At 44.7% G+C, this 25,108-nt stretch overlaps 1 protein-coding gene across 1 annotated transcript in view; it reads right to left on the reverse strand.

The window, feature by feature from the left end:
* LOC308173930 (stromal membrane-associated protein 1-like) overlaps positions 1 to 21,402 on the reverse strand; it is a gene marked incomplete at both ends in the record, with an annotated part of 44,846 nt that extends 23,444 nt beyond the window's left edge. Inside the window, 6 exon segments of the mRNA XM_080548983.1 lie at positions 1,049 to 1,120; positions 1,564 to 1,638; positions 10,393 to 10,471; positions 12,047 to 12,132; positions 12,635 to 12,768; positions 21,285 to 21,402. Coding sequence (XP_080405109.1) covers positions 1,049 to 1,120; positions 1,564 to 1,638; positions 10,393 to 10,471; positions 12,047 to 12,132; positions 12,635 to 12,768; positions 21,285 to 21,402 — 564 coding nt within the window.
* Between the last annotated feature and the right edge of the window lie 3,706 nt (positions 21,403 to 25,108).

Raw genomic sequence — 25,108 nt, forward strand, 5'->3', positions numbered from 1 at the left:
TATACAGTACATACACACTAATTCAAACACACACACACACAAGTCCTCAAACATCTCCTTGACATTCGGTCCCATCGACAGCAGGGGCATAACTGAACTGCAGAGTTGAGCAAGTGCCAGAATTGCAAATCCACTGCACAAAGTCTCATACAAACATAACCCACCCCACACGCACTCACTTGCATGCGCGCGCACACACACACACACACACACACACACACACACAGACACACACACACACACACACACACACACACACACACACAGACACACACACACACACACACACACACACACATATACACTTCAATCAATTTGCTCTCTGACTGGGGGTCAATAGAGAGGACACATTCTCCTGCTCTTTTATTCCCAGCATGCTTTGCCTGGAGCTGGAGGCTCTGACAGGGTCCTGTCACTCAAAACACCACAGATGTTCAGTGTATATTCTGAAACAGAGTGAGAGAGTTTTTGGCGTGGATCTTTCCTAAAATGAAATGTTGATTTTCACGTTTCAAATGACCGTGTCACTTTATCTGATCATTACCGTAGTTATTAACCATACCTTAGTTCATCATTAGTTATTAACCATGGAGAAAGGAACACAAAGACAGCTCTTTTTCACTATGGTGCTGTCCACGGTAAGGTAGATGTGTAGTGTTGGTGTGGGGGCTTTACAGTCTCATGTGGGGACAGGCTACTCCCTATGAGCAGCAAGAGTAGCAGGGCGCTCACTGAGACTCCATACGCTTTTCCATCCTGAATAACTAACCGTGACCCAGAAAATTCACGCTCTCTCTCCCTCACACGATCCACAGATTTCACACACAGACAGAACCTGTGCAGTTCAATATCTCTGAAAACACACACACACCACCACTGGGATATTCCACCACACACACACACACACACACACACACACACACACACACACACACACACACACACACACCAGGCTGATCCATAAGTAGAGGAGGATGGTCAACATTAATTATCAGACAGTGGCACAGCACACAAAACACTGGAAAGACTCTTTCTGTCTTTCTCGTACCTTCTCAGAGGAGCCAGGTCTGTTCTGGTCCTTTTCTCTCTTCTTCTCCTCTTTCTTCTTCTCTCGTTCCTTCTATCAATACAGTACAGGAGGTCAGAGTCTGTGATGCACACACACACACACACACACACACACACACAAAAACATCTCTTGTGGAATTAATTAGTAATCAAAAACTAATCAACCCCACTACTCATCTCTGATATAGTGCTACAATGATTGCCGTGCTTTTCTCCCTGAGTGTGTGCAGTTTACCAGGGAATTGTTTGGCCTATCACACACACACACACATACACATCGATTCACTCCAGCCTGCTCGATCACACACCGGATGACCATTCGGATACTGGAGGGATAACAATGTTGTATTGGATTGTAAATCATTACAAGAGTAACACATGGCAAAACACAACACAACACACAACACAACACATCCAAAAAAACACAACACACCACAACACAGCACACAGAGACAGATTCTAACAGAACACCGGGTTGCACGGCACAAAATTAACCTCCTGTCGGTTCTTCTCAGCGGCCTGCGAGGAGGGGGAGGAGGAGGCAGGGGCAGGAGCTGCATCAGAGGACTTCTGCAGACAGAGAAAAATAGATAGAAAGAGAAAAGACATTTATGGAACCGAAAGGATTTATAAGCAAGGGACAAGACAAGCATGGGCCAAAGACACTCAAAGACTGGACCAGCTCTGCTCTGACAGGAGGACCAATGTTGGCCTGACATAGACCCGTGTGTGTGTGTGTGTGTGTGTGTGTGTGTGGCTTTCTGTATGCCTGTATCTGATCACATGGGTGATAGGCAAAGAGTCACAGAGAGAGAGAGAGAGAGGGAGGGAGAGAGAGAGAGAGAGAGAGAGAGAGAGAGAGAGAGAGGGAGGGAGGGAGGGATAGAGAGAGAGAGAGAGATAGAGAGAGAGAGAGAGAGAGAGAGAGAGAGAGAGAGGGAGGGAGGGAGGGATAGAGAGAGAGAGAGAGAGAGAGATTGAGGGAGGGAGATACATGGCTTCCGCAAGACACGTAGGGAAGCCTATGAATGAAATTAAGGAAAGTTGACGGTGAAAAGAAATGAATCTATTGAGTGTAACCTGTGGGACACTAGAACTGGGTTTCTCCCCTTAAAGAGAATGGCGTCGTCACCTATATAACCATTAAGGTTACATGAGTACGGAATTTTGTTTTGTAATCCACTACCTCGTAACCTAGCACCTGGCTGGACGTAGGACAAGGTATTTTTGCTGTCATATGGTATATTTTGGGGAATTATTTGTAACTGTTGAACATGAAAGTTAGCTTACTGAAGAATGTTTGCGTTAATTGGTTTGGACTAGCCTGTTAACGTTAGCAGAGTCATGTTAGCTCAACTGTAACCTAGCTAGCTCTGTCGGAGTTATTAGTTAATGTTGGTGTCATGCTTATTGGTGAGCTGTCTACACGGATATTGTGGTTCAATATATTGTTTATGAGCCATGTTGTACAAACTGTGACAACATGATTTATTTTCCTTTATTCAGCTCTTACGGTGTGTTTATGATGAAGAAAATTGCATGAATAAAAACGACACAAACCGTCAGTCCCATGAGAGTCATTGACCATCATTCAGCTGGGAATGCTACACAGGTTGCTTGGCAACATTCCAGTTCAAGAGCAAGTTCAGTTGCGGAGCCAAATAAATGATTAGGCCTAAATAAACGAATAAATCATTATCTGTTGTCACTTATTACTGTCAACTAATAAATGGCACTTGTAGAACTGTTGTATAAAAGCAATATCATACTCGAGGTTGTGCTGTTATACTGGATATCAGCGCGGCTGTGATTATCTTCGGTACTCGGCCTGCGGTATAACAGCGCTCCCTCTCGTGTGATATTGCTTAATTAGCCTCTCCAGGCTAATCCCCCATGTCCAGAAACAACAACCACTTATACTGTAAACCCTGGTTTTTGAAAATAGCAACGTTTTTTGTCAATACCGTAATACATTGCTATATAATATATGCCTATAAAAACGCCTCAATAAAATCGGTATTTTACACATGTTGTTCACATTACATTAAACTATAATGTTCTATTGAACAAATTCCAACGGTTCCAGAAAGCAGAGAAGCTGCGCGTTCTACCCATATATGGTTATTATGGTAATTCAAAGCACGAAGCTCCGGATATGTAGCTACTAAGCTAGCTAGCTAGCTAACGTTAACTTGGTAAATTTGCAGTTTGCATGCTGTTGTAACTTTTTTTGAACGTCTAGCACAAGAAAATAGCTACGTTTTTTCCTATATATAACAAATGCAAGTGTTTGTCCAGCACCACTGTCTGTGTGGTTGAAGATGCTATGAAAGTGATGACAGAAGTTTTTGTAAACAATGTAATTTGTCAAATAAATAACCTGTCAAATGGTTACGGACAATTAGAAAAAGATATGGCAAGCGCAAGCGAGTTGATTCCTAACAAGCAAAAAGCTAAAAAGCAGAAGGTGTCTGTAGGATACGGTTTTATGACCATTTTCGTTACTGACGTTTTTGTTATTTATTGTTATTTTGTTATTATTTGATAAGCCTACTCGATGCTAGAGGCTGTGCTTTTAATTTAATTGATTTGTACTGGATTGTAGCCCATGCATTTGTTGTTAATCTCCGCTACCGCTACAGTTATACCGTAAACCGGGGTTAAGTTTAGGGGCAGTTTAACGGTTTCTAAAATTGGAAACCGGCCAACTCTACTCCACAGACATGTAGCAAATCTGAAAGCATTGGTTAAAAGCCAGATGGTATCAATTATTATTATTTATTTATTTTTATATATTTTTTCTGAGTCGGGCAGTCCCACTCATATTTTTCATTGTATTGTACATATAGAGTGAAGACAGACAGGAAAGTAAGGAGGAGAAGGGAGAGAGGGTATGTCAGCAGGGCATGGGCCGGATTTGAACCCATGCCGACATGGGCATATGTGTGCACTGTAGACCGCGGTGCTAGACCACTGGACCACCCCAGGCCACAGATGGTATCAATTCTAGCCCATCAGAGGGAAGGTTGAGCTAGTATAATCTTGCTTAAACTCTACTTATTCAATCCTCTCAAATCTACGTGTCTAGGCTAGTGTTTGTTTCTTGATGGGACCTAATTGAGACACGCTATGCTACCCTACACTAAGACAAGCTAAACTAGCTCTAAACAAGAACAGCCCTCCCCCTCAAGTGCATTTTAGACCATAGCAAAAACGCACCTTGCACTCAATAACATTGGCGCATGGAGCAGGCAGAGAGAGTATTCAGAGAAAGAGAGAAGGCGTTGCATCACATTCCAAATTCTGTGTTTATATCCCCCCCTCCCTCTCTCCCTCCGCCTCTCTAAACTACCAGAGGGGATCATCACACCAAGCACATCTCATTCTGTCTTAAAGGGAGTTAAAAAGTCTTCATCTCTCTCGCTCCCTCCCTCCACTGTTAGTCATCAAACAACCGTCTCTCTTGCCTCTGGGTGAAAAGACAGATCTGGGAGAGATCCAAATTCTAAGAGATCCACTCATTTCCATTTCTCTCTGACATGACCTAGCACTGATAAGCCAAATAAAAGCTCTTGAAATTGCCTGGCTTAATTGTACAGTCCGTTGAAAGCGTTGCTAACATAATGTGACACACATTACGTACCATGCTGCCCATGTAATGGCAGAACAATGGCACTGGTGTAAGGCAGTTTCTCTGGGGGCCTCCCTGCAAAGTTGAAATTCAGGCTCCTCCCCTCACTCGGGCATGGCATCAGCCACTCAATCACACAGTAAAGCACAGAGAGCTCGAGTCAAATGGCTCAAATAAGGCCTTTTATTAAGCAAAGTTACATGAGCTCAGAGAGAAAATAGCAGAGTCAAAAAAGCCCCCAACGTGGGCCGGGACACACATTTATAGAAGTTTCCTCCCTTATGAGATGACCACTCTTGCTTAACCAATGATATACTACATCTGCGCCACAAGTTATTGGCACTGTCCACAGGCAGAATAAATTCTTATCTACACCACAGTTATTGGCACATCTCTTACAGGAAGGGAAAAGCCTTCCTTAGTAAGTTTCATTTGAAAGTTTACCAGCTAACGCCTGTATAGCTATAGATAGTACGTTGCACAATGAAACGACCCCAAGTAAGATCTAGACAGGTCTGTTGAAGGTGAACTTTAGCATTAAAAGACGCACCACAATAAACTTTCCAAACTGGGAGAGAGCAGGTTTAGGTATATGGAACAGTAGATTCTAAAAAGATTAACTGGTTGCCGATTAGTAGACTATACTGTTGCTTCGACACATTGGGGAAGTAGACTCATTTTAGAATCTTTAGTGAACAAGAGAATCAATTAGTGCAGCAAACCAACAGCATAAATGTCAGCATTTCGCCACCATGTATCAGCTGCATCAAACTTAAAAACATTTTTTAATAATGAAGACAAATAACCATTTCACCATCGACGGTCCCATATTATGAAAAACGTGCTTTTTCATTGCTTGTGCACATACAAGTGAGCCTCTGATTGGCCTAGTAACACACAAACTGTGAAATAAAACAACCCAGTCAGTTTTTTTGTGGGCTGCCTATTTCAGAAACTTGTGATTCAACAAGCCGATCGGATTTGCCGCCCCATCTTATCTTACATAACGGTGGGTCTCATTAGAATTACACTGCCCACGGCTTGAGAACTAAGTTACCTTTGCGAAGGTGCACCGTTTGTTTCACAAGACAGGCTAGCGTTATGTCGGAGAGTTAAGCATGAGAACGGCTCAGTTGCACAAATTGCTACATCAGCCCCCAGCCTCAGAAGACAGAAGAGCTGAGTGGATGAAGTAGATTTTTGATGAGAATGTCCCAGCTACAGTTAGCAGAAGCCTGTACATGTGCTAACCACTTTGTGTCTGACTGCTTTGCCAACCTTGGTCAGTACCAGGGGAGGCTGGTTCATTAGGTGCAATTGGGCAATGCCCCACCAAAGGGAGAAGAGAGAGATTTTTTTTCTATGACTTCTAGACAGTGTTGCTTCTGAATATCATAGTCCAATCAGCTAGTGTTCTGTGGAGTATATCATAGTCCAATCAGCTAGTGTTCTGTGGAGTATGTTCCAATCAGCTTCAAGTCCCGCCCCTTTCGGGGCAACTTTCAGTCTACTCGAAGTTGCACTAGGCTGTTCTCGTAGACTTGCATGTAAAATCTATTTTGGTAACTTCAGGCCATTCGGTCAATTGTCTATGGGGTTTTGGGACATGCACCGAAAGGGGCGGGACTTGAAGCTGATTGGAACATACTCCACAGAACACTAGCTGATTGGACTATGATATACGCCACAGAACACTAGCTGATTGGACTATGATATTCAGAAGCAACACTGTCTAGAAGTCATAGAAAAAAAATCTCTCTCTTCTCCCTTTGGTGGGGAGCCAGCCTCCCCTGCTTGAGGATATTACAACTGGACCTATTACCGAAGTCAAACTTCGTTTGTGGTCGCAATCTCCGCGCAATCTCCGCGCAATCTCCGCGGCTGTTAGGCTGCTACTGTTGGTGTTTTGCGAAGCCAGAATACACAAACTCGACCTGAAGGTAAGAGAGTCAGCTAAGATAAAAGCTACTTCAAACATTTAGTAATATCGTCAGCATGGTACGTTTTCTATTGTCGTCTTTTAGCTTGTTTGTTTATGTATTCAACACACGCACACACACACACACACACACACACACACACACACGCACACACGCACACACGCACACACGCACACACGCACACACACACACACACACACACACACACACTCACACTCACACACTCACTAGAGGGGATGAAGAGGTCTGTACAGGGGGGTAGGGGGGATGAAGAGGTCTGTACAGGGGGGTAGAGGGGATAAAGAGGTCTGTACAGGGGGGTAGAGGGGATGAAGAGGTCTGTACAGGGGGGTAGAGGGGATGGAGAGGTCTGTACAGGGGGGGTAGAGGGGATGGAGAGGTCTGTACAGGGGGGTAGGGGGGATGAGGAGGTATGTAGAGGTGGGTAGGGGGGATGAAGAGGTCTGTAGAGGTGGGTAGGGGGGATGAAGAGGTCTGTAGAGGTGGGTAGGGGGGATGAAGAGGTCTGTACAGGGGGGTAGAGGGGATGAAGAGGTCTGTACAGGGGGGTAGAGGGGATGAAGAGGTCTGTACAGGGGGGTAGAGGGGATGGAGAGGTCTGTACAGGGGGGTAGGGGGGATGAGGAGGTATGTACAGGGGGGTAGAGGGGATGAAGAGGTCTGTACAGGGGGGTAGAGGGGATGAAGAGGTCTGTACAGGGGGGGTAGAGGGGATGGAGAGGTCTGTACAGGGGGGTAGGGGGGATGAGGAGGTATGTACAGGGGGGTAGAGGGGATGAAGAGGTCTGTACAGGGGGGTAGGGGGGATGAGGAGGTATGTACAGGGGGGTAGAGGGGATGAAGAGGTCTGTACAGGGGGGTAGGGGGGATGAGGAGGTATGTACAGGGGGGTAGAGGGGATGGAGAGGTCTGTACAGGGGGTAGAGGGGATGGAGAGGTCTGTAGAGGTGGGTAGAGGAGATGTAGAGGTGGGTAGAGGTGATGAAGAGGTCTGTAGAGGTGGGTAGAGGGGATGAAGAGGTCTGTACAGGGGGGTAGAGGGGATGAAGAGGTCTGTAGAGGTGGGTAGAGGGGATGAAGAGGTCTGTACAGGGGGGTAGAGGGGATGGCGAGGTCTGTACAGGGGGGTAGAGCTATTCTCATGCTAAAATCGACTGTAAATCCAGATTTTAAAGTTGATATTCTTCCCCGTGGAGCATGCCCCCATAACCTGTGCCCCACCCAAAATGTTTAGCACCAGCCGCCACTGGTCAGTACAGAGCAGGACTGGCCACAAAACTTTTCCTGAAAGAGGAATCGATACCAATACAATGCTGCATTCGCAATTTTTGAACAGTTTGAGCAGGAGCCTGGCTCTGCGTTTCTGTTAACAGTCATATGATGTTAAGTGTTTGGAATGGCATACTAGCGTACTATTCATACTACGTAGGTATGACGTTTGAGTATGCAGTGTGTTCATACTGTATCAGTATGCAAGAAATCTAGTATGAATACTAGTATCTCTGAGTATGCGATGAGACCACACTATTCGACTACTCAATCCCCAAAATGCATTGCGCGTCTCTTCAGTCTCGTCAAACCGCGTAATACAAACTCATCAAGTTTATTTGTGTCTTACACACACGTTCGCGTAGTATTTGTCTGCCTGTAGCCCAGTCACGAATGGTCCCAGTATTGTAGCTTCAGACTTAGGGTTATCCCCGCTGCCGGCCGGTGCGAAATGCATTCTGGGATACTGAGATGCATACTGCAGTGTGAACAGTCAGCTGGTATTGGCATAGTTATTATGAATTTAGTAGGGTGTATGCAGTACTGTATATACTCATTGAGTATGAAGTATGCAGTATGCTAGTATGCCATTTTGAACAAACCAACTATATGGCTGTTCATGGGGAGAAACACTCACCATAACCAATGTACCAAGGAGGCACATACGAAAAGCCACAACCAATTACGGAGTGGGGCGTGGGGAGCAGAAACGTATTTACATTTAAAGCTACAGACATAGAAACAGCCCGTTGAGAAGGACTGAAAGAGAGGGTTATACTGTAGAGGCATGCTAGATTACAATCTGAGTGGTATTTTCAGCAAAAAACTGTTATGGGGGGAAAAATTTGGGGGATCCCAGAGAGCTATATTAACGTTGAAAACAAGTATAATATGGGTCTCTTAAAGCATAGCCTAGAAGCCCTCATTTCAGCACCACAGAATCTTATAGCCTATCGATAGGCAGCCGCATAGAAGTAGCAACGTCAGAACTGGACAGCGATCATTACATTTAATTAAAATAATAATAATATCAGCCTATTCGCACATGAGACAGTCCCACTCCCAGTCTCCTGATGTAGTCCTCTTGTCTTGTTACATTGTATACTAGTAGTATATACATGCATGTATACATATAGCCTATGCACTGTGTTTTCTATGTTCTGACTTTTTTGCAGGGGGCTTGATTGCCAATGAACAATGGTCTCATGTATGGACTGTTACATTAAACGTCCTCATACCCACAATGCAACATTGTTAGCGGAGTGATGCATGTTGGATTTTACAAAAGGCTACTATTCTCTCTCACAAAGAACACACATACACTCACACACACACACAGAGGTCATACACAGACAGAGCCTATGCAGTTCAATGTCTCTGAAAACACACACACCACTATAGCTAGGGGATATTCAACGCCCCCCCCCCCCGCCCCTCTTTCTCCCACCAGCCACACGAAATGACTTAAAGTGATAATGAGTTGTTTTTAATAATTAATTTGCATATAAAAGGCAGCATCTGTGGTGGGTGGCAGAGACAGATCCTAGATCAGAGTATTCCTGATGGCAATGCCTGAGAGAGAGAGAGAGAAAGAGAGAGAAAGCATATTGGGAGAGAGAGCGAGAGATTCTCTCTGCCTACCTCACTCTCCATCTAAGAGTGTGTGTGTGTGTGTGTGCGTGCGTGCGCGTGTGTTTGTGTGCATGACCCCATGGTGGGTCTCCCGCCTCTACCTATCTGCCAGCAGCAATGCTATCAGTCTAACGCTAGCAGGTGTGACAGACCAAGGGGTGGAGAGGTAGGTCAGGGGGGTGGGGGCTTAGGCCCCTCAGGTGGAAAATGGGCTTTCGAGGCTCAGTAATCTGAGAGATACACACAGCTGCACGCACTCAGAAAATCGCCCACACAAACATACTTTCACCCTCATACATATGCAGTCACCCACACGGTCAGAGCGTTCACATACGGTAGGAATGCACGCCTCTCACACATACCCTACTGAACAACCCCCCTCTCACACTTCCACAAAGGTAGTGCAATGTTTGTCATACCTTTCCCAAATAATCAGCACCGCACATAAACCAGCACCACACACACACACACACACACACATTTTAAATGCTTTATTTATGTCCACATACATGTACAATATCTAAAGGACATAAATACTATCAGTGCATTTTGACATTATGGAAACAGTCGGTTACAGTAGTGCTGAGCCAACAACCAGTTCTGCCACACACAGGATGTTATTCACACCAGATGATGATACCAGTGGGTTGACAGATACAGTATCACTACTGTATCAATACTGTACAACAGACAGTATCCAACACACACACACACACACACACACACACACTCACACACACACACACACACACACTAACATACTCTTTGTGCCTATAGCTGTGTAACAGGTGGTGTTAGAGGGGGTAGTGTTAAGGCGGTGACAGGACTTACAGGAGGTGTGTTGTTGAGGCCATTCTTGTCATAATATTTCTTCCTTTCGTACTTGTCCCGGATGAAGACCTCCACGGCTCTGAGGTTGGAGGTTCAGGAACAACAACACTGCACAGTCCTACTGTGTGCACCGGCACATGCACAGGCACGTGCACACACACCTCGCACCAGTGACATTATTTGATTTGCACCTTCATGAAACTTTGATTACGACACAATACACACCGCTACTGAAACATTAATAACCCGGGGGAGGAACGGAGGGAGGGGGATGGGAGGAAGAGAGGGAGGGTGAGAATAGGAGAGGGAGAGCACGGGAGGAGGGGGTGAGAGGGTCGGGAAAAGGAAGAAGGACTATGATTGAGAGTGGGGGAATAGGAGAAAGGGATACACGGGGGGGGGGGGGGGAGAAAGAGGGGGAGGAGAAAAGACGGAAATGAAAAAGGAGTGGTTAATGGAGGAGAGTCGGGAGTAGACAAGATAGGATGGTGGAGTACAGGAAGAGGGGGAGGGGAGGGGTGCATGGAGGAGGTAGGTAGAGGAGGGGTTGTGAAGAGCTAGTGGATCTGACTACAGCCAAACAACAAGGCTGAGGGAAGAGCAAGGAATCCCAGTTTGTATTCAAATTCAAATCTTAATTTAAATATATATTTGACAATTGAAGGGAAGAAAATGAATCCTTATTTTGAGGTCTGTTTGTTGGTTGTGTGACGATGTTGATATTTCATATGATATTTGAAAAGGGATACAGTGTACGAAAAATGGAAGGAGAGGGACGGCTAAAACTAGCTAGTTGTAGAATGTTTTTCCTAAACGCATTTAGACAGTACAGACCCCTATGGTAACTTAATAATAATAATAACTTTTATTTGTATAGAACTTTTCCTGCAAACGTCGCAGCTCAAAGTGCTTTAATGACGTAGGTAAGCATGCTTGCTAGCTGGATTATCAATGTTACTATCAACATTGTCATATGTGATACTAGCTAGCTAGAAATCTAGTCATAACTAGCACTTTTTGGGTGAAAACGTTTTTATTGAAATTATTTCCTCACGGTCATACATACAAAGGATGGCAGTCACTGCATTTTTCTAACTAGTTTCTCCACATCTCATCTCAACTGTCTGATTTGAGCTATTATATATATATAATAATATTATATCCACCAGTATCAAAATATAGCCTTTCTACCATCTGGCCTGCCGCTACTGTCAGAACTAACGTAGCAGACTTCAAAAGAGTAAAGATGAACACTCCAAAGGATTTCTCAATGCCAGATGATGCAAGATCTTGGAGAGGAATCTTTAAGCACCCTGACAGTTTAAATCTGAGGTTTTCAGCCCGGAATAGGAACAGCTGTTGTTTCAACCACACAGCTGTCCGGTTCTGTTCATCACACAACTACAGGCAGCTGAAACGCAATGCTGCCACTCAGCATAGATAGAGCAATATGCTAAAAGGTGTTGCTTGGAAAAATGTGTCTCTAGTAATTAGCGGTTGGATATAGTTGATCCGGATTAAATACATCAACAAACATATTTCTTATACACACACACGATAAAATAAAATAAATAAAATAAAAAAACAGGGACCACACACACACACACACACACACACACACACACACACACACACACACACACACACAGGATACTGATCGGTCTGTGGTCGTCTGAAGTTGTCTGGGAGGTGGGCTTCGTACAGCCGCCTGGCCTTGGTATTCCCCATATCCTGTACACTCTGCAGACAGAGAGAAAGAGAGAGGGGGGGCGGATATGAATAATGCAGTATTTAACACAAACAGAATAATGTTGAAACTGATAAAACTCACACAGCCAGAGCTTTTGAAATATTGCATTTACATTCTACTCATTTAGGCCTAGCTCTTGGGAGCGACACACTCACGCACGCACACACGCGCGCGCACACACACACACACACACTCAAAGGAGATGAACATGAGGTTGATGAGTTTGATCGGAGGAACGATCTGAAGATGGAATAATTACCGATCAGGAATAAATTAGCCATTAAAACTGCGATTTACATTCTGAGAGAGCCTCACACACTCTACTCTCTCAGATAGCTTTTGCAGAGCCATGAATAAAGCAGAGATACACTCTGTTAGTTCACAAACACACACACACTTTTGACTCTCTCTTACAAGCAACCTTACACTCACATCACACATAGGAATCACTCAGACACACACACACACACACACACACACACACACACACACCTGCATCTGTTCCTGGGTCCATTGGTCTAGGTTGACAGACTTGACCCGGGAGATGTGGACCCCCAGGTTGCGGTGGATGCCAGCACAGCGGATGCACATGAAGACCCCCAGGTTCCACGAGGCCCACCTGGGACCTGCACAGAAGACAGAACACGTACACAGACATGGATGTATCTGATGCTCACTCATTACCCTGGGTATGGCTTCAACACTGGCACTGGTAGCTCCTCTGTCCATCACGAATCAGCTATGGCCACTATGTGATGTGACTAGAAGAAAGACAGCCAGCATGGAAGACACACACACACACACACATGGAACTTGGAAGACACACACACACACACACACACACACACACACACACACACACACACACACACCGTTTTCAAAGGCTCTCTCAGCTACAGGTCATCAGAGAGTGGTTGTCTTTAGTCTGTGAGAGAAATGCCCTGATGAAATGTCACACACAGACTCGGATTGGCAAAGTTGGCATCCATTGTTTTCCAACACAAGAGAGCTCACCTTTGGCCCTTTTATTGCTAAAGCTATGATTGCTAATTGAAATTGAAATTGACACACACAGCAATAGGTCATTTGCCCATAGAGGAGTGTGATTGTGTGATTGGTGATTTGAGTTTAGCATTCTGAATGGTAGTGTTTTCCATGGCAACACAAGAGATATTTTAATTTTTGAAGATTGTGCCAAATGTAGAGAATTGTGTGTAGTGTTTTTTTTTCCAGAAACTGTGGTTTAGAACTGTAAAATGAGTGAAAAGCAGGAAATGTGTTTGTATGTGTGCAGAATTGGTGTGAGATAAGGTACATGAGTTTCAGGTTTTGGTCAGCGTCTCAAGTTCCAGTGTTCGTGTGAAGGCAATTGAGAAACACTGTAACACATTATATCAAAGTAGCACTGATGCAGTACAGCACTACTGTTGCTCAACACCACACACAGACTCACAGGCACATTTCCATTTTTAGCATTTAGCAGACACATCTATCCAAAGCGACTTACAACAGATACATTTTGTCTTCAGTGTGAAAACTCTGTAAGCAACCATGCTCCACACTGGCAGGTCCAGGGGAACTCACTGTCAGAGTGAGACCCGAGGCTATATCTCTCCAAAGACACCTGTTTTCTCTTTAACATTTTCTTAACTCACTTTAACACTGTGACACTGTAAACAAATATTCAACTATGGCGGCTGTGGCTCAGGAGGTAGGCTAGAGCCGGCATCTAATGATTGCAAGGTCGGCAGTTCGATCCCTGGCTCCTCCTGCCCACGTGTCGAGATGTCATTGGGCAAGACGCTGAACCCCAAATTGCTTCCGCAGTGGGCCTGTGCCTGTGCCATGGTAGCTTGCCGCCATTGGTGTGTGGAAGTGTGGGTGAATGGGTGAATGAGAGACCATTGTAAAGCTTTGGGAAAAGGCGCTATATAAGTGCTATATATGTTTTACCCAATACTAGAATCCAGGGACGTGCTGTCAGCTCTCAGCATCCAGGGACATGCTGCTCTCAAAACAAGCAGATGCGTCAACAATTTTCAGGGTAGTTTTCTTTCTTTCTTTCTAGCCAGGAATGAAACCCATGTGCAAGAAATGGACAGAGATTGGGATTTTCCAGTTTTACAAATATTACCCTTCCTCCTTAGGGAAAGCCTGCCCTCTCCAAGACGTCTTCATCACAGTAGAGATCTCTACAGTGAACCTCCCCCTCCCAGACAGCCACTCATCTTGTGCGATGGAACACCACAGCGACAGCGTCACTCCTGCAGATTCGTCCTCTTCGACATCAGAACGATAGGCCCGTTCCTCACCAGAGAAACAGCACAACTCCCGGTCCAGACACTGGTCATCTCCTGCCTTGACTAGCCTAATGCAACGCACTCCTGGCCCGGGGAGCAGACCTCTGCATCTCATACAGAATGCTGTTATAGGGCTTTCACACCGGCAAAGAACCGTGCCAGTTCGCGTTCGGAAACCTCCGAACGTTGGCGCTGTCTGGCGAACGATACACTGGTATGAACGCGGGCTCGTTCGCCACTGCCAGACAGCGCCAACGTTCGGAGGTTTCCGAATGCGAACGCGAACTGGCACGCCCTATCAGACCACCGGAGACTGAAGACCCATCTCTTCAGGCTACACCTTAACTGTCCTTCCTGAAATCTCCCCATCCCCCCTGTTCAGCTTCTCTATTGTAGGCCTATATTAACAACAACAACAAAATCTTCCTTCTTCTAGCATTATTATGACTGCCAATGGCCCCGAGCAGAGGTTGCTTTTCTTGCGAAGACTGGATAAAGGTCAAAGTCAAAGGTGCCAATTAATGGAGGCTAAATGTAAACAAACACAAGTAAGAACACCCCCACCGTGACTGGGCTGGTCTATGTGGTCTCTTCTCACCAAACTACTCTGAATACATTAAGAGGGAGTAATGGGGAGAGGACACACACACACACACACACACACACACACACCTAGATGAAACCCACACCATCCGTCAGCCAGCCCACCATGCTCAATCATGGTGATAAGCCGCCCATGCCATGCAGTGCATGCTGGGAGAGATTAGTCACAGAGTCAGAGGCAGCGGGGATCATTTACCTCGGCCGTTAAGTGCGTTAGCGGAGGACGGTCTGACAGCACACACACAGACGGGGCCAACGCACGGTTCTACCATAAACACACCACAGACAGACCAATCAGACTTCACACTTACTTCACACACCAACAATACTGTTGATGCCAACTGTCCTGACTGGAACCAAATACACACAGACACAGACACACACAGAGACAGACACACACACACAGACAGACACACACAGACACACAGACACAGAGACACACACACCAGACCCTGTCTGTCCTCAGGTTGATGGTTGGGGCCTTAATTTCATGCTTGGCTGCTCACCTCCCCAAGTTGGAGAGCTCCCCTGTCATTCAGCCAGGCTCTGGGGGCATCGTGTGTGTGTGTGTGTGTGTGTGTGTGTGTGTGTGTGTGTGACAGCTGGGGAGACAGAGAGACTTGGGAAAGGACTTCAGGGTAGCAGGTGGTTGACGAGGTGAGTTTAGGCCCAGTTAAAAGACACAGTGACACAGAGGCCCTACAGATCATGTCCTTGACTTGGTGACCATTGATCAGAAGTGTGGACATCAAGTCATTCACAAAGTGGAAAAAGCCCCCTCGCCCGCCTCCCTAATCAAAATGCTCATCCGATCCTCGATCTATGGTTTAGATGGCACCTAAGATGTGTGTAATACTCTAGTGCCCTCTGGTGCTCACTGGCAGTACTGCAGGGTACAGTTACAGAATCAGGAGTAGCATCCAGGAGTAGTGGTGTTGTCAACGAGTCCCAGGCCCATCCCTTTCATTGTTCCCGACGATGAAATCAGGTTACGTGAGATCTCAGACACCACTGGGACAATCTTGACAGAGCATGGGTGAAAACAGATCTTGTCATAGAGATCTGGCATTTACAAAGATACACTGATTGGCCCAAGGGTTGCTATAGCAAATAACAGAAATTCAGAAATGAGATTGATTGGCCCAAGGGTTGCTATAGCAAACAACTGAAATTCAGAAATGACACTGATTGGCCAAGGGGGACAACATGCTTACTGTAGATGTGTTTCATTTACTCTGATGGTAAAACACTGTAGGCGAAATCCAACAGGCCTGTTTGGTAGGAATCCACCATTACACTCCAATTACACTTATCCTGTATATCAGTAGTAGGAGAGGGGAAAAGAAGAGGAAGCAATGAATAAAGTAATGACTGAATGAATAATTAACCTAATTAATGAATGAATTCACTTTTTGCTCTGGGACTTTATTGCATTTTTTTTGTTTTTGGTTCAAATGATTCTCATAGGTAACAACATTCCAAGGACATTAGCCTATATATAAGGTTAAGTGGATGACCCCCCCAAAAAACATGGCTAAAAACATGGCTAAAATTAATCAATACATAAAATGTAAGCTATTATAGAACATAATAAATAAGATCATGCCACGGCAACTTTTGCAAGCAAAAGTAGGCTACATCTGCTATTAGCCTAATTCACAGACTGTGAATCTAAAGGGCTTGTGGCTCTACCTGCTGGTTATGGGAGGAACTGCAAGATCATGAAGATCTTGCAGGCCTGGTTATCAATGAAGTAGACCTTCAAATAACGTCTGCTTCAGGTTATGACCGGCTTAGCCCGTCTCTGTGACTAGTGCACTGGGCACTGCCAGTTGACCTAGCGCTGGCATGCTTGCCTTCTCTTCACACAGCAAGCAGAGGGAGAGGGTTAGAGACAGGCAGGGGGGCAGCTACCAAAGAGAGGTCAGCACAGCAGTGCCCATCTGGCCATTTCACTAAAGCTCCCCGTAACAACACAGAGGAGAGTGTAGCAGCCAGTGCCCCCGCCCAGGACATGCCACTTTGAATGGCACTACAAGGCACAGCAGCACCACAGTCCCAAGCACAAGAGGTAGGTCAGCTCAAGGACCAAAACATGGTATCTGTTACAAGCAAGCTGTTAAGAGAATTAACACAAAAATTCAAGCAGACTCGTATCTCAAAGTGCCACTATAGCGCCATTATACAAGTAAAACAGGAACGTTTTGTATAGTAGCCTTACAATACACACATGGAAGACTAAGGGAATATTGGGCGGGCGGTACAGACACAGAGGGTGGAATTACAGCTGAGCAGCTCAGGTGAGTCACCACACTGCGGTAGACAAAGCTGGGCCTACACATCAGTCTAGCTGGGCCTACATCAGTCTACCCACCGACCACGTCAGGCCAGCCGCACGCACGGACGCACAAACACACGCAAGAAGTGAGAGAAGAGAAGGACGTGGAACTCAGATATAGTTGAAGACAAAATGTGACACAGAATGAAGCGACATTTAACCTAGCCATTAAGCCTTTTGTCAATTGTTAGGAACACAACTCCTCGAGCTCGAGTCCCCTCTTCCTCACGCGCGTCCTCAAAAAGCGTGTGTGAGGGGAGGAAGCTAGATCTTCTCCTCCGATGTGTTTTCAGTAGGACACGAGTGGAGGACTGTGGAGAGGTCATCTGATCACTTTTAATCAGGGATGCTCCGACACTCGTACCAGATTACCATGCTTAAGCTACTCGTACTCGTTCATCAAACTACCCCGGCCCCGATACATCCGCCTGCTCAGTTGTATATGGGATTATCTTCTCAGTGTACTGGAAGTATGAGATTCCCAGCCGTCAACCAGAAATCACAGAAACCGTATTACCAAAAGCTGCATGACTTCTCCATAACAGGTGCGTTGGATGATATGCTTCAGATGTGTGGGGCATTCCGAAAGGTTCTGTTCACGTTGCGCTCTGGGACAACGGCAAAAACATAGTAGGCTACTACTAGCTATTAGGCTACTTACTCTAGCCAGGAGAGAGCCAGCTGGCATGATGGCATTGTGCACATCTGCGTTAGCAAGCTATGCCTGTGTGTGATCAGCTCACCTGTCTGCAAAGCACTTGATGGTAGTATTATTAATATTTGACTATGTCACACAAGAGCATTTCATTATGTGTTCATTATTATCTTCACATCACTGTTTCATAGTGTGGGTAGTTGGGCTTTTAGATTTCGACATCTTATCATCATTAATTTTTATTAATTAATTAATTTTGCCATTTAGCAGACGCCTTTATCCAAAGCGACTTACAATTACGAATTACAGGGACATTCCCCCTGGAGTAACTGAGGGCTAAGTGCCTTACCCAAGGGCACACTAGTAGTGGTGTGGCTTCAGGCGGGATTTGAACTCACAACCTTCCGATCACAAGTCCTTCCGATCACAAGTCCAACTCACTATCCACTAGACCACCACTACACATCATATCATATTATGTGCCGTTAAACTCTTAGCACCATGCAGTGTGGAAAGTGAAAGCCTGTTTAGCTCAAATACGTCACATTATTGTAGGTGAAAACAGAAACAGGCTGACAGCTCATAATGCAAAGCAGCTTCTTTTGACCAAAAAGAACCTGCCTCTCACTTTCCTGAAAAAGGCATAGTCCTAACAGCACTGACATAAGATAACATGAAATCCACTGAATGTGTTACAGGTTGTATTTAAGTGAAATGTGTGGCAGTTTGTTGTTTGTTTGCCTTGTTTGTTTTACAGTTTGTTGTTTGTTTGCCTTGTTTGTTCAGGGAAAGTTGAATGTTAAAATGTCAGCAACAGCGTCATGTTGAATATTTAATTTCATTCAGAAAGTGAGGAAAGCTGTCGAAAATAAAACATGTTTTCAAAGTCATTGATATAACTGTAATGGTATTATTAAGTAGGCTACTCTGTATCGGTACTCAGGATTACCCAAATGTAAGTACTTGTACTCAGTCTGAAAAAAAAGTGGCATCGATGCATCCCTATTTTTAATGCACAAAAATGTGCTTAGCTCGTCAGATTGCATGTGGGGCTGCAATCTGACGAGAATTAATGTGGGGCTAATTGTGTTGTAGGCACAACAAAGAGTGAGAGGGTGTGTGTACACACGTGCACTATTAGTAGAGTGAGCTCTATGATGTAACCTATGAGTCACATACAAGGCTGATCAAGTACAGCCTATCGGAGAGTTGCCCTTCCACTCCAGTCATGTGTAAACACGCCTCTGGTGTGTGTGTGAGAGAGAGAGAGAGAGAGAGAGAGAGAGAGAGAGAGAGAGAGAGAGAGAGAGAGAGAGAGAGAGAGAGAGAGAGAGAGACAGACAGAGAGACAGAGAGAGACAGAGAGAGAGACATGTTTTTTGCTTGCTTGTATTTTTTATTTGCATACAAGATAGACACCAAAAGAGGGAGAGAAAGAGACCGCAGGCCATCTCAGTCATATGGCTTAGACAGACAGATCACCATCAGCTCTGACTAGAGCCTGACCAGACAGCCAGCTCAGCAGGTAGAAAGACTGCTGAAGTAAACTAGCAATATTTCTTCTCCCAATTCTGATCTGAAAAGGGCTGGATAAATGAGAGCTAGCCTCGGCTATAATGGCACAGATGGAAACCCGAGTAGCGGAAAGCCATTGGAAGCCATTGAAATGTTTATTAGCCCTATCTCTCTTGGCCATGGAAGGCAAGGAAGCGAAGGAGCCTGGGTAATTTATTTTCCCTTTTGTCATTGTGTGGCAAGAGAAACCAGAGCCCCGGGCGCAGGGAGGAAGAGATGGAGCGAGAGAGGGGAGGGGAGGGGAGGGGAGGGGTGACGGTGTGGAATGAGGAGATAAGCAAAAAGCAACACCTCAAATAGTAATAATGCCTCCCTGTATCTCTGCCTGTCTCTTTCTCCTTTCATTCTAACACCCACGACAGTGACACACTCTCTCCCTCCCTCCCTCACTCTCGGAACATGGCAAGGAGCGGGGTCATTCATCCCCATTCCCCCTGACCCCTGCCAAGGTTTCCTTAGGGTGTGTCTTAACACATTGGCATAACAACACCTGTCCAGGGAATATACTAGTATACTACTACTAATAAATACTTCAATACTTCGATTGAAGTAAAGCTTTCAGTGAAAGAACATTATTACAATCACACCTTCTTCTGTTCAATTGTATTGTGAGCCCTGCCAACATGTGTGTGATTGCCACAAATAAAGTGCATACACAGAGAAAGAGCTGGCACGCGCACCTGTTTCACATTGCAAAGGTGAAGGCACTGTAACCGGTGTCTATATTAATAATAGACACCTATATTAATCAATATACCTTAACAGTACCCCTGCCAGTCCAGGAGCCAACATTCAGTCACGATAGATAGAGAGTCCGTTCTAATCTACTGGACTCGACAACATAACGTGAGCATAGAATTATAAGGTTCTATCTCCGTTTAGGGCAGTTCAGAGATATTGAGCGTCAAAGTTTTTACATTCCATTATGTTCTGTGAGATGGAACCTTTGTATTTTATTAATTACTAACTCAAAAATGTCAACATTTAAAAAATAACACCACACAGGCATTAATAAACACCTAATGGATCAGATTATGTAAAAAACTCAATTTTGACAAAAATTGAGATAGAACCTTATCATTCTAACGTCACGCAATGACGTCACGCCGGACGTCACGAGGACGATGACAGTGACTATTACAAGACCGCGCGCCCAGTCCAGGCAATGTGTTTGCAACACTCTTAAATAAATGATGGAGTCAAGGACATGATGACACCCGATAGGATTACTGTAGTTTCATCACGCTATTCCAACCTTATCCTCTCTCCAACGAGCTAGCTGGCTAGTGCTAAGTCAGCAAGCCTAGTGCACCAGTGCACTTTTAGGTTCTCATCTTATTATATATAATAGGGTTATATATGACAGGTAACATGCACTATTGCATGCACTATTGCAACAATGACAGGTAACATGCACTATTGCATGCACTATTGCAACAATGACAGGTAACATGCACTATTGCATTGCACTATTGCAACAATGACAGGTAACATGCACTATTGCATGCACTATTGCAACAATGACAGGTAACATGCACTATTGCATGCACTATTTAGCTCATTCTATCAGTTTCCAATTGTTGTTTAAACCCCTGAACATTGCATGACATGCATGCATGTAGTATTAAAGGGTCGCTCACACACAGACAATCATGCAAACAACTGCTTTACCTTTCGCCTCGCAGTCTGCACAATACTTGTTGTCATCCTCCCGGAGCATTTTGGACAGAAGGACCTGATGCTGCTCGTTCAGCTTCTGGGCTTTCTCTCTCTCCGACCGGGTCGTCATTATTGATTATTGATTATTGCTCCACAAAGTTATTGCACTTGTCCCCAAATGGAAATAGAAATTAGTAGCCTAAACCAACCGTGCTCTTAATCAAAAGGTGTTACTGTTGAGCCAGCTCCATACAACTGTATCGCTCGCCCCTGAGTCTAGCCCAGCTCAATATGGTGGAGAATCTAAACGAACCCGTCTGTGTTCTGCTCGCAGCAAACGACTGAGTCGTAAAACATCCGGATTGAGTTAATTCATTGAACAAAAGCTCGAGCTATATAAGGGCTTTTCTTACTTAAAGCCACAGTCCGCAATTTCTGAAACTCCCTCTGAGAACGGAGATAGAACCTTATCATTCTAAACGGAGATAGAACCTTATAATTCTAAACCGAGATAGAACCTTCTCATTCTAAACGGAGATAGAACCTTCTCATTCTAAACGGAGATAGAACCTTATCATTCTAAACGGAGATAGAACCTTATAATTCTAAACCGAGATAGAACCTTATCATTCTAAACGGAGATAGAACCTTATCATTCTAAACGGAGATAGAACCTTATCATTCTAACGTCACGATATCTGTAAACAATGGATCAAATGTATTTTCACAAGTAGCAGAGCTTGTCATGACATCCCCATGAGGGTTGCAATAGTTCTTTAAACACGAATTTAGTTATACATATTGTGACGGTATAATAAGGAGTTGGAGACTTTTATTTTGATAGGATTTCAATTAGTGGTGGTAGGTACTGCGAGCTTAACAGAGGGTTAAGGGTTAACGACAGAGGGTTTACCTTGCAATCACAGCCAATCGCAGGATCTCCATTGGAGCAGCTGACAGGCGCCCTCTGGTGGTGAACATGTTCCCTGTCTTAGAGGGAGAGGGCGCCCTCTGGTGGTGAACATGTTCCCTGTCTTAGAGGGAGAGGGCGCCCTCTGGTGGTGAACATGTTCCCTGTCTTAGAAGGAGAGGGCGCCCTCTGGTGGTGAACATGTCCCCTGTCTTAGAGGGAGAGGGCGCCCTCCATTGGAGCAGCTGACAGGGGTCCTTCAACACCTTGTTTCAAATCGATAAGTGCTCAAGCTAAAGGATCCTTGGGACGACCCGACTCTCTCTCTCTCTCTCTCTCTCTCTCTCTCTCTCTCTCTCTCTCTCTCTCTCTCTCTAAAAAAAAGTTTATTACATCCCATTATACAAGAGACATTGCAGCAGCAAGAGAAAACAAAATGCCAATGGAAAAAATTGAAAAAGGCAACAATAAGGCAAGATACAATTGAGCAATACAATAATAGAATAGTAAAAAACAATAATGTTGTGTCCATGTGTATGCATGTGTCCATAATGCATCTAGTGGGACTTTGGTGGAGTCACTTCCCATCCCATCTGGACATCAAAGCTGTAATAAAAATAGAAGAAGGTACATTTAAAATGATTGCCCACTGTTACCAACACACCATCTTTACAAAAAACTACTATGTTCATAAAATAGAATTGCTAATACAATGACAATGACAAATACCTGAAGTGCTGGTGACTCACATCAAGGTCTGATCTCTCAGAACCTCTCACCTTGTCTTTCTGCAAGGCACATTTCTACAGCAAATCTACAAATCAACAACATTTCCCAGCATACAGCATACATACACCAAGCTGCTAAATATGAGTGATGTGCACTAATGTGTACTGTTAGATCTAGGTGGGGTTTTATATGCTTATGTCACTCACACACACACATACACACATAACACATACACACACACATTCTGCTTCTTCCAGGTCAGCCTGATCTTCACGGTTAGCAGTGACGCCACAAATAGACAGATTCGGGGTTGTTATCTTAAGACCTTGGGGGGTTGTAGGCGCCAGGGATGGTGAACTCATTTCACAACGATGGGGTCTACTGCACACCTAATCTATCCTGAGATGACACAACGCATTTTAGATCACAAATCCTCAATAGATTGATCCATTCCATCATTTTACAGACAAGAAGATTCTTCAGTACTAACACGTTTGGCTATCTCATATAACTCATACTTACCCAAAAACAAAGCAGAAGGTATGTCGGACAGACCACAGTCCCGTGAATAGTAGCCTATGTCGATCAACAAAACTCTCTTTCATACAGTCATTGATGGCAGTGTCCGTCTTGTAAACAGACACACACACATGGTTACTTGTGGGGGTGTGGGGGTGGCTGAAACGAAGGGCATACGCCCCCACACTAATATGAATACTACCCCACCCAAGTTTGCTGACAAATTCTTGGTATTTAGTGAATGTAAAACTGTTGGTTATTATATTGAGTGGGTTCTTCAACACTTACATTTTCGTAATATGCAAAACATTTTACAAGACTTGTTTGGCTCGTTTGTGAGGTTTCACAATTCCCAACATGCGGACTAAATCACTAGAACGTGTCACATATATATAACGGTAAGAGTTATTGTTAAGGTTAGAGTAAGAGTTACGGTTACTATCCCTAGCAAAAGTATTTCCCATAATTTCACACTCTTCACCCTCATCCACCGCTGGACTGGCCATACAATCTACCCGCTAGGTTTGGGCCGCCCCCCCCCCCCCCCCCCCCCAAAAGACAAGTACGGCCGACCCCAAACTAGCGCGGCATCAACTAGCGCTGAATCAAGCGGCGGCCCCCGTTTATACTAACACATGGGCCGGCCCAATCACATGCTTAGGCCCTGCTGTCCATCGGCCCCCTCCCCCACTCTGATCCCTCGGCCGACAACCCAAGTGCAGTGTCATGTTCGTAGATAAGATAGTGAAAGGGGGTGCCCAGAAAATTAGGGAGAAAAAAAGTAAGAAGCTAGCAGAGGATGCCTCAAAATGTCAGAAACTGACAGATATGTTCTCTGGATCGACTGTGGGGGCTAGGCCTACTACAGATACAGCAGCCATGTCTCATCACCGTGGAGTACGTCAACAGTGAGTGAGTACACTGGTTCACACTTGCATTGGTATACTTGCTGTCCATGTCACTTACTCCGCTCTATAGTTTTTTTTTTACAAATGGTATATTCAACAGACTGCCATGTCGGACCGATTGCGGTGTCGGACCGATTGTGTTGGGCCGATCTGAGCCACATGGCAGGGCCTAATTTTTGCCCCAGTCCAGCCCTGCCCTCATCAATCAACACAGTACATTACTTTGATTGCATGAAAGACACATTGTTCCACATTTAATGTTAAATGACAAAGGGAAACTAGAGTCAGCTGTATTATACAGATGGACATTGGCACAATCAAAAATAGCAACAGAGTTATCCCCATGGAAACACAACAAAAATAGAATAGATCCCGTAATGTAGGACTTAGGCTTTAAGAAAAACAGCATCAGAGGAAGTCATTAGAAACATGTTAATAAAAAACAGATTTTGCAGCTAGAATTTTAGAGAAAAGGTCTTCTGTTTGTAAATACAAATTATAAAAACATGCAATTAAAATAAATGAATGAAGTCCTTCATATAGCTTACAGTACATAGTGATTGTTCCAGATGAATTTCACATATTCTCACAATACAGTCAAAAAACTCAACCCCCGGTAAAAGTAGAAAGATACCCCCATGATCATGGTGAATGAAGACAGAATATTGATATACTCAATACAACCAGTTTCTGGATTGAAGACACACACAGTCCACTGTCAGACCATAACATGTTGCTCCAACAGATTGATTTCGAATGTAACATTGTTA

The sequence above is a fragment of the Nansenia antarctica genome, assembly GCF_963989245.1.
Source record: "Nansenia antarctica genome assembly, chromosome: 19".
Lineage (NCBI taxonomy): Eukaryota > Metazoa > Chordata > Actinopteri > Argentiniformes > Microstomatidae > Nansenia > Nansenia antarctica.